This window comes from Triticum dicoccoides, chromosome 4A (assembly GCF_002162155.2).
Source record: "Triticum dicoccoides isolate Atlit2015 ecotype Zavitan chromosome 4A, WEW_v2.0, whole genome shotgun sequence".
NCBI lineage: Eukaryota > Viridiplantae > Streptophyta > Magnoliopsida > Poales > Poaceae > Triticum > Triticum dicoccoides.
In genome coordinates this window covers 37,541,538-37,548,423 of record NC_041386.1, presented here as the reverse complement: position 1 = coordinate 37,548,423, position 6,886 = coordinate 37,541,538, and the positions used below count along the sequence as shown (strand labels likewise).

Genomic DNA, 6,886 nt, shown 5'->3' with positions numbered 1-6,886 from the left:
TCATCAAATAAATACGAATTCCCCCACACAAAATGCAATTGTGGCGTAGATTTCGGTCCCAGTTGTGAGGCAGAGACTGCTCAAGTATATCCAATCCTGAAATATAACATAATTTTGCTACAAAAATTCCATGAGAAGGTACTGATAAGCTACGTTCTCTAGATTAGAACAAAATCGTCAGTCCAACATTCTATCTTTTCATCCAATTCAATCCTCTTGTCGACCATCATTGCCAAATGGATAAATGGCAAAATAGAAGTTATCAAAGCAATTGTGGGCTTGTGGCATCCAGAAAAGGGTACCCCCCATAGATGGCCTAAAAGATTAGCATATGCGGCCCAGCTGAAATGATCCACCATCACTGCCGTTGCTCCTGAGCTTTTTTTCCTGCCATTGCTCCCAAGATTTTTCTTTCTGCAGAGGCAATATGAACATAATGCATGCTGGCATCATATATCTGTTAATACAAAATGTTGGTCGATGTTGTACAACAACAAACCCACCAAACTAGCCATTGAAGAGTGATTTAAAGTATGCATTTATTTACCTTCATTTTACTAGCAATGGAAGGAAGCCATTTCTCTCCCCTGACCTTCTTCAGCTGGTTCACCCTTTCTTCCTCCCTCTTGGCTTTGGTCTTTGCTGCAGTTTCTCTAGCTTCCATTCTAGCCAATGATATTTGGGATGCTTCTTTCGCGGAAACAAGTACGTCGTTACCATCAACAACAACAGACTGAAGCATATGTCTGAACTGAAATCAGGGTCGCAGTACGATCAGTAAAACATACAACCATAAGCTCACATGCATATGTATAATTATTGTGAAAATAGATATCAAACCTTCTTTGATTTCTCGTCGACCTCTGGCCCAGGAAGAATCTTTGGTCTCTTGAGTTGCACATGGTATTTATCTAGAAATAAACATTAGTATGAATATGTATTATCATCATGAAAGGATTTATCCACCAAGATTATTAAAGATAATCACATTCACGTCATACCTACGGCATCCATTCTGATGCCAGGAGGTGCCTTTTTAAATAACTTTATCCCTCCCCCTGTTTCCTCGGGGTCAGCCACGTTCAAGCAAGGATTCCTCACTATTTCGAGATTTCTCTCTAACATATTGTCCAACATATTTCTTACCTGAAACAAATCAAATGAAGTTTGTAAGATCATAATGCATAACATAGTATGACTTCCTAATGCCTAACCAAAAGAAAGAATGATACAAACAGAAGAACAACTGAATGAAGGGCAGAGAAAAAAAAACTTAAACAGGAAAAATCTGTTTAAGTGAAATGGTTATACTATAGTTGCAGACTGGCAGGTCTGAATGGTGAATACATGGCAACATTGTGCCAGCTTTTTCTAGTTGCTCATCAGGCTTGCCAGGTGAAGTGATGAACTACTACATTCTGAAAAGGATCATGCAAGTAAACAGTACAGAATTCTGTAGACATAGAATGTAAATCACATGGTGTATTTGCAAACTACTGCATATTAAAACGATCATGCAAGTGATGAACTTACTTTGTGGCTTGGACAGGTACCAACGGAAACTAATATGATGATCCGGAGGCCCACCGTAAATTATTTAACACATGGAACGGAGCATCTACCAAAAGGTCAAAGCAATAAGGGGAATTGGATAGATTGCAATGCAAGATGGGGCATTATTTCCTAGTGGCAAAGCCAGTTCGTTTTTACTGGGTACTGACAAAGTTGATTTTTACTGGGTAGCGGCATAGTAAGTTGTGGCATTTTATCAAACCAGCGAGAAAACCTCCAAAATGGCAATGGTGCAGTACACATCCTATATGGAGTGGAACATGATTGATTATATCCACAACTTCAGTCTATGGGGTGAAACATGATGGGTTTTCTCAATTTGCCAACCGTAGCTACTCTGCAAGAATGTAGCTAAGTATGTGCATCCGCTGGTAACACTGATATATCCCACTCGAATATACTCCCTCCTCGTTCTAAATGTAAGTCCTTTTAGAGATTTCAATAGGAACTACATACGGATGTATATAGACGTATTTTAGAGTGTAGATTCACTCATTTTGCTCCGTATGTAGTCCATATTGGAATCTCTAAAAAGACTTATATTTAGGAACGGAGGGAGTACAATTGAAGCAAATGCAGCTGCTATTGCTAACTTGCTATGTAAACCCAGACTAATCCGAGTGAACCAGCTAATTCTAGTTCGTCCAAGGACCACAGGAAGAATGAAGTATGCATCAAGCTTTGAAGACAGCACTGAATCAGCACAACAAAACCGAGGACCATGTCAACCAATGAGCTGCAGCTGCGGCACTGAATCAGGAGCAGAAGAATATTATGCAGCTAGCAAGCATAAAGCAAGGGGCGAACGTGGAAAGCAAGACACCTTGATCTGGTACAGCTTGAGCCCAGGCGTTTGCGCCTTCCCCTCATCCTGCGGCGGCTGCTCCAGCCCGTTGCTGTCCTCCTCGACGCCGACGCCGCCAGAGGCGGCCTTCGCCGCGCCGTTGGACGACGGGTAGCCGAAGCCCCCTACAGCGACGGAGTCGATGGCCGCCCTCCACGAGGCGTCTCCGTCATCGTCGCTGCTGCTGTTGCTCGCCGTCGGGCTGCCGCCGCCGCCGCCGCCCATCCCGCTGCTCGAATCGACGACTCAGCTCGCTCGGCCGGTGGTGCGCTGTGCGCACTTGCGCTCTGCTTTTGGGCCGGTTGTGCGCTGGGTTGGGCCGGGCCGGGCCGAATCTGTTTCGCACCGACCCGCGCGGCTCGAGCCGTGTATTCTATCACGGGCTGAGCCGCCTATTATTCCCTTCTCTTTCCCCGACCCAACACTTGCGGTCGTCAAATCTCGCCGTCCCACCTCGCCGCCGGCGAAACCCGACCGCCCGGCAGGGCAACCGCACCACCGGCCGGAGGCCCGCGCTTATAGGGTAGTCGGAGATGGGGAAGAAGCAGCATAGCAAGGACCGGATGTTCATAACGGCCACGGAGTGGGCGACAGAGTGGGGTGGCGCCAAGAACAGGGAGGCCATCGCGCCATTCCAGCGCCTCCCCTTCTACTGCTGCGCGTAATTGCCTACTCTCCCTCCCCGCTTCCCCTGTTCCCGCACCAGCCTCGCTGGAAGATTTGCCTGCTTACCTCTGTTCTCTTGGTAATTTAGGATTCTGAATCGAATTTCGGAGAGCTTGAGCTTATAGGGTTTCTTCCTTAGGGCATGAACTTGTTTTCTGTGGATATTTTAGTTGGTATATATGCCACCAGTTAAGCTAGTTAGTTACCTTTGTAAGCTCCAAATGCTCAAATTCAGCTCTGGATGTTGAACCTTCATACTATTCGAATTTAGCCACATTAGCAGTTGATTACTCCCTCCGTTCCAAAATAGATGACTCAACTTTGTACTAACTTTGTACTAAAGTTAGTACAAATTTGGGCCATCTATTTTGGAACGGAGGGAGTAGTAAGTAAAGTCAATCCCTCTTCTTCAGCCACTGATTGTCATTTCATTGGATATTAGGCTCACGTTCCTGCCATTTGAGGATCCGGTGTGTACGGCAGATGGAAGCGTCTTCGATTTGATGTAAGTGCCTAGGAGTTGCTTCTTGGATAACTTATTGGTAGGAGAGCTGAGAAGGCAGGGATTCTTATCTTTTTGCTTCTGAATGTAGGAGCATAATCCCATATATTAAAAAATTCGGGAAGCATCCGGTAACTGGAGGAGCACTGAAGCAGGAGGATCTAATTCCTCTCACTTTCCACAAGAACACAGATGGTGGGTTGAATCTATGGCATGAAAAAGTCGATGTAGCCTGAACCAAATAGAACTGCTTGAACAGTAGTAAATTCCTTTGATGTTAGTTGATCTTCTGGTGTCATTGTGTTAATATTTACTCTTTTCGTGCAGGAGAGTTCCAGTGTCCTGTTTTAAATAAAGTTTTTACAGAATTCACGCATATAGTTGCTGTAAAGACTACCGGGAACGTCTTCTGTTATGAGGTGGGCTTTAGACTTTGGTTAGCTTATATAATAGTGTTTTTCAGGTGGTCAATTTGGTATGCTCGTAGCTGATTGATTATTGCTTTGTGTTCATAGGCAATCCAGGAGCTTAACGTTAAGCCAAAGAATTGGAAAGAGTTGCTAACCGATGAGCCCTTCGCACGAAAGGACTTGATAACAATTCAGGTAGCTGTCTGGAAGGACAATATATATTACGCATTGTCTTACTGCCAATTAATACCCTAGCCTAATACTGTTTGCCTTCTGACTTCTCTAGAATCCAAATGCGCTTGATACCAAGGTCCTAGGGCAATTTGATCATGTTAGACAAGGCCTCAAACTTGATGATGAAGGTTCAATTATGCATCCTCTTTCCATTTTACTTATTTTGTGTTGGCTGCTTTGTATCTATCCTTTTGATGTAGATCAACTTATGTAGTCTGACTATCCAACTTCTTTGCAGAGTTGCAGCGGATGAAAGATGATCCAACCTACAACATAAATGTTGCCGGTGATCTTAAGCAAATGATGAAGGAACTTGGGACTGAAAAAGGAAAATTAGCTTTTCTGCATGGTGGTGGAGGACAGAAAGCTCAAAAGGAAAGAGCTGCCGCACTGGCTGTCCTTTTAGCAAAAGAAGAGAAGAGTGACTCGAAATCGAGCAAAGAACCTAAACCTCCTCAACCATTCAGTGTTGTGGATGCTGCTTCGGCTTCTGTTCATGGCAGAAGTGCAGCAGCAGCAAAATCTGGCACTGCTGAGAAAACTGCTGCTAGAATTGCTATGCACAGGGCAGGGGATCGGGATCCTATAAATGCTAAATTGGTATAGTCTCATCTCATCTTCATGTCTTATATTTACATAGCCCTTTTGTTACTTGTGCAGTTAGTGTTTGTCTTATGGAGGTGATTCGGTGATTTCAGGTTAAAAGTCGTTACACTACTGGAGCAGCTTCACGTTCTTTCACGTCGACTTCCTATGATCCCGTTACCAAAAATGAATTTGAGTATGTTAAAGTTGAAAGGAATCCAAAAAAGAAAGGATATGTTCAGTTGCATACCACCCATGGTGATTTGAATTTGGAGCTTCATTGTGATATTACTCCTCGGACATGTGAAAACTTCCTAACACATTGTGAAAATGGTTACTACAATGGTCTTATCTTCCATCGTAGCATCAAGTATGTTCTCCTATTCTATTAGCCGTATCCAAATCCTGTCCATTCAATCATTCCCTTCTTTATACTCCCTTGATTATGGCTATATATCTAAATGTTGTCCGGTTTGATCATCACCTTTTTACAGAAACTTTATGATTCAAGGAGGTGATCCAACTGGCACAGGAAGTGGAGGGGAGTCCATATGGGGTCAACCTTTCAAGGATGAATTGAATTCAAAGCTGCTACATTCAGGAAGAGGTGTTGTCAGCATGGCGAATTCTGGGCCCCATACCAATGGGTCGCAGTTTTTCATCCTATACAAGTCTGCAGCACATTTAAATTTCAAACATACAGTGTTTGGCATGGTGGTTGGTGGTCTGCACAATCTTTCAGCAATGGAAAAGGTTCCTGTTGATGATGACGACCGCCCATTGGTTAGTATGATTGTTCTAGTTTCATCTGCATTTTTTTTTACTTTGCTTTAGAAATGAAAATACCTCGTAGTTTTACGCAAACAAGATATTGTGGCCACAATATGCTGGCCATTAAACTTTGGCACAACTGCAGTATACTCGTCTTCTAAGCACTATATGTTCCATACCATTTTAGGTATAATTGATGTGTTGTGTTCAGCATAGTTGTTTTTTCACTGGACAAAAACATCTGAACGTGGTATTCCTGGTTTTCAACTTTGTTAACAGGAGGAAATAAAGTTACTGAAAGTTAGTGTATTTGTGAATCCTTACACGGAACCAGACGAGGAAGAAGAAAAGGCAAAGGAGGAGGAGAAGAACAAGGATGAAGATCATGTAATGCTGCTTTGCATCTTGTTTCAATTAGATTCAAGTGCTTCTTTGCATTTATACATCTCTGATTGTTTGAACGTTTATTTGCATTAATCCAGGATAAGGTGGGGTCATGGTATAGCAACCCAGGGACTGGTGTTTCTGCTTCAGCGAGCGCTGGTGGTGGAGTTGGCAAGTATCTCAAGGCTCGGACGGCTGGCTCTGCTGATGCCACTGGAAATGCCGCTGCAGCAGATGATTCAAGCAAGAAGAGAAAAGCGAGTGCTCCTAGCGTAGAATTCAAAGATTTCTCTGGATGGTAGATCCCTGTATACGTGAATTTCCCCTTTCTTCTCAGAAGAAACAACCAGTTGAAACTTTGTAACATTTGAGCATGTGCGCCCATGTTATGGTAGTGTATTAACTGCCCAGAATGCGGTCTCACAGCTCACAACAGATTTTTCAGAATCTCACAACTTAATCAAACACGTATGCTCAGTACTCGAGTATCTATGTATGAATTATTACACAGAAAAACTTTTAAGCCTCAAGTGAGACACAACTGTCTGGAGCAAGAGCCGCATAAATATTTATGCATAATACGTATGATATTTTCTTTAGATGTGCGCATACAGATCTTGTGTTCCACTAAGAATTATGCTAATAGAAAGCCAAAATGACTCAGAGTGATGTTAATAGAAAGGCAAATGAGTGAGGCATCAATTTGGACGGGGTACACACGCCTTTGCCAAGCTTAGCAGCTTGTGTGCCATATTTGCTGCATGTGTAAAATGAGTGTGTACCTACAAAAATCTATCAATATTGTTTTGTAGGTGTTATGTACAAACCTTACCACATTGAGTAATTTAGATACTCAGGCATGGAGGGCTAACCAGGGGCGATTTTACTGGGGGGCTTTAACAGGCTCAAGCCCCCCCC

The 6,886-nt window shown here is 43.2% G+C and overlaps 2 protein-coding genes across 2 annotated transcripts; one reads left to right on the top strand and one right to left on the bottom strand.

Annotated features, from left to right (window-relative positions):
* Positions 1 to 80: 80 nt before the first annotated feature.
* Positions 81 to 2,703, bottom strand: LOC119284819. The gene is made up of 5 exons (XM_037563983.1): positions 2,396 to 2,703; positions 1,002 to 1,146; positions 841 to 911; positions 548 to 751; positions 81 to 414 (listed from the first exon to the last, which is right to left on the bottom strand). The coding sequence occupies exons 1-5, from the start codon at positions 2,639 to 2,641 to the stop codon at positions 325 to 327; spliced, it is 756 nt and encodes a 251-aa protein (XP_037419880.1). The 5' UTR covers positions 2,642 to 2,703; the 3' UTR covers positions 81 to 324.
* Positions 2,704 to 2,817: 114 nt separating this feature from the next.
* On the top strand, positions 2,818 to 6,456 carry LOC119284818 (peptidyl-prolyl cis-trans isomerase CYP65-like). Its single transcript, XM_037563982.1, has 11 exons — positions 2,818 to 3,077; positions 3,525 to 3,587; positions 3,676 to 3,779; positions 3,912 to 4,003; positions 4,100 to 4,189; positions 4,281 to 4,356; positions 4,467 to 4,828; positions 4,927 to 5,183; positions 5,308 to 5,596; positions 5,864 to 5,971; positions 6,067 to 6,456. The coding sequence occupies exons 1-11, from the start codon at positions 2,950 to 2,952 to the stop codon at positions 6,268 to 6,270; spliced, it is 1,773 nt and encodes a 590-aa protein (XP_037419879.1). The 5' UTR covers positions 2,818 to 2,949; the 3' UTR covers positions 6,271 to 6,456.
* Positions 6,457 to 6,886: the final 430 nt, after the last annotated feature.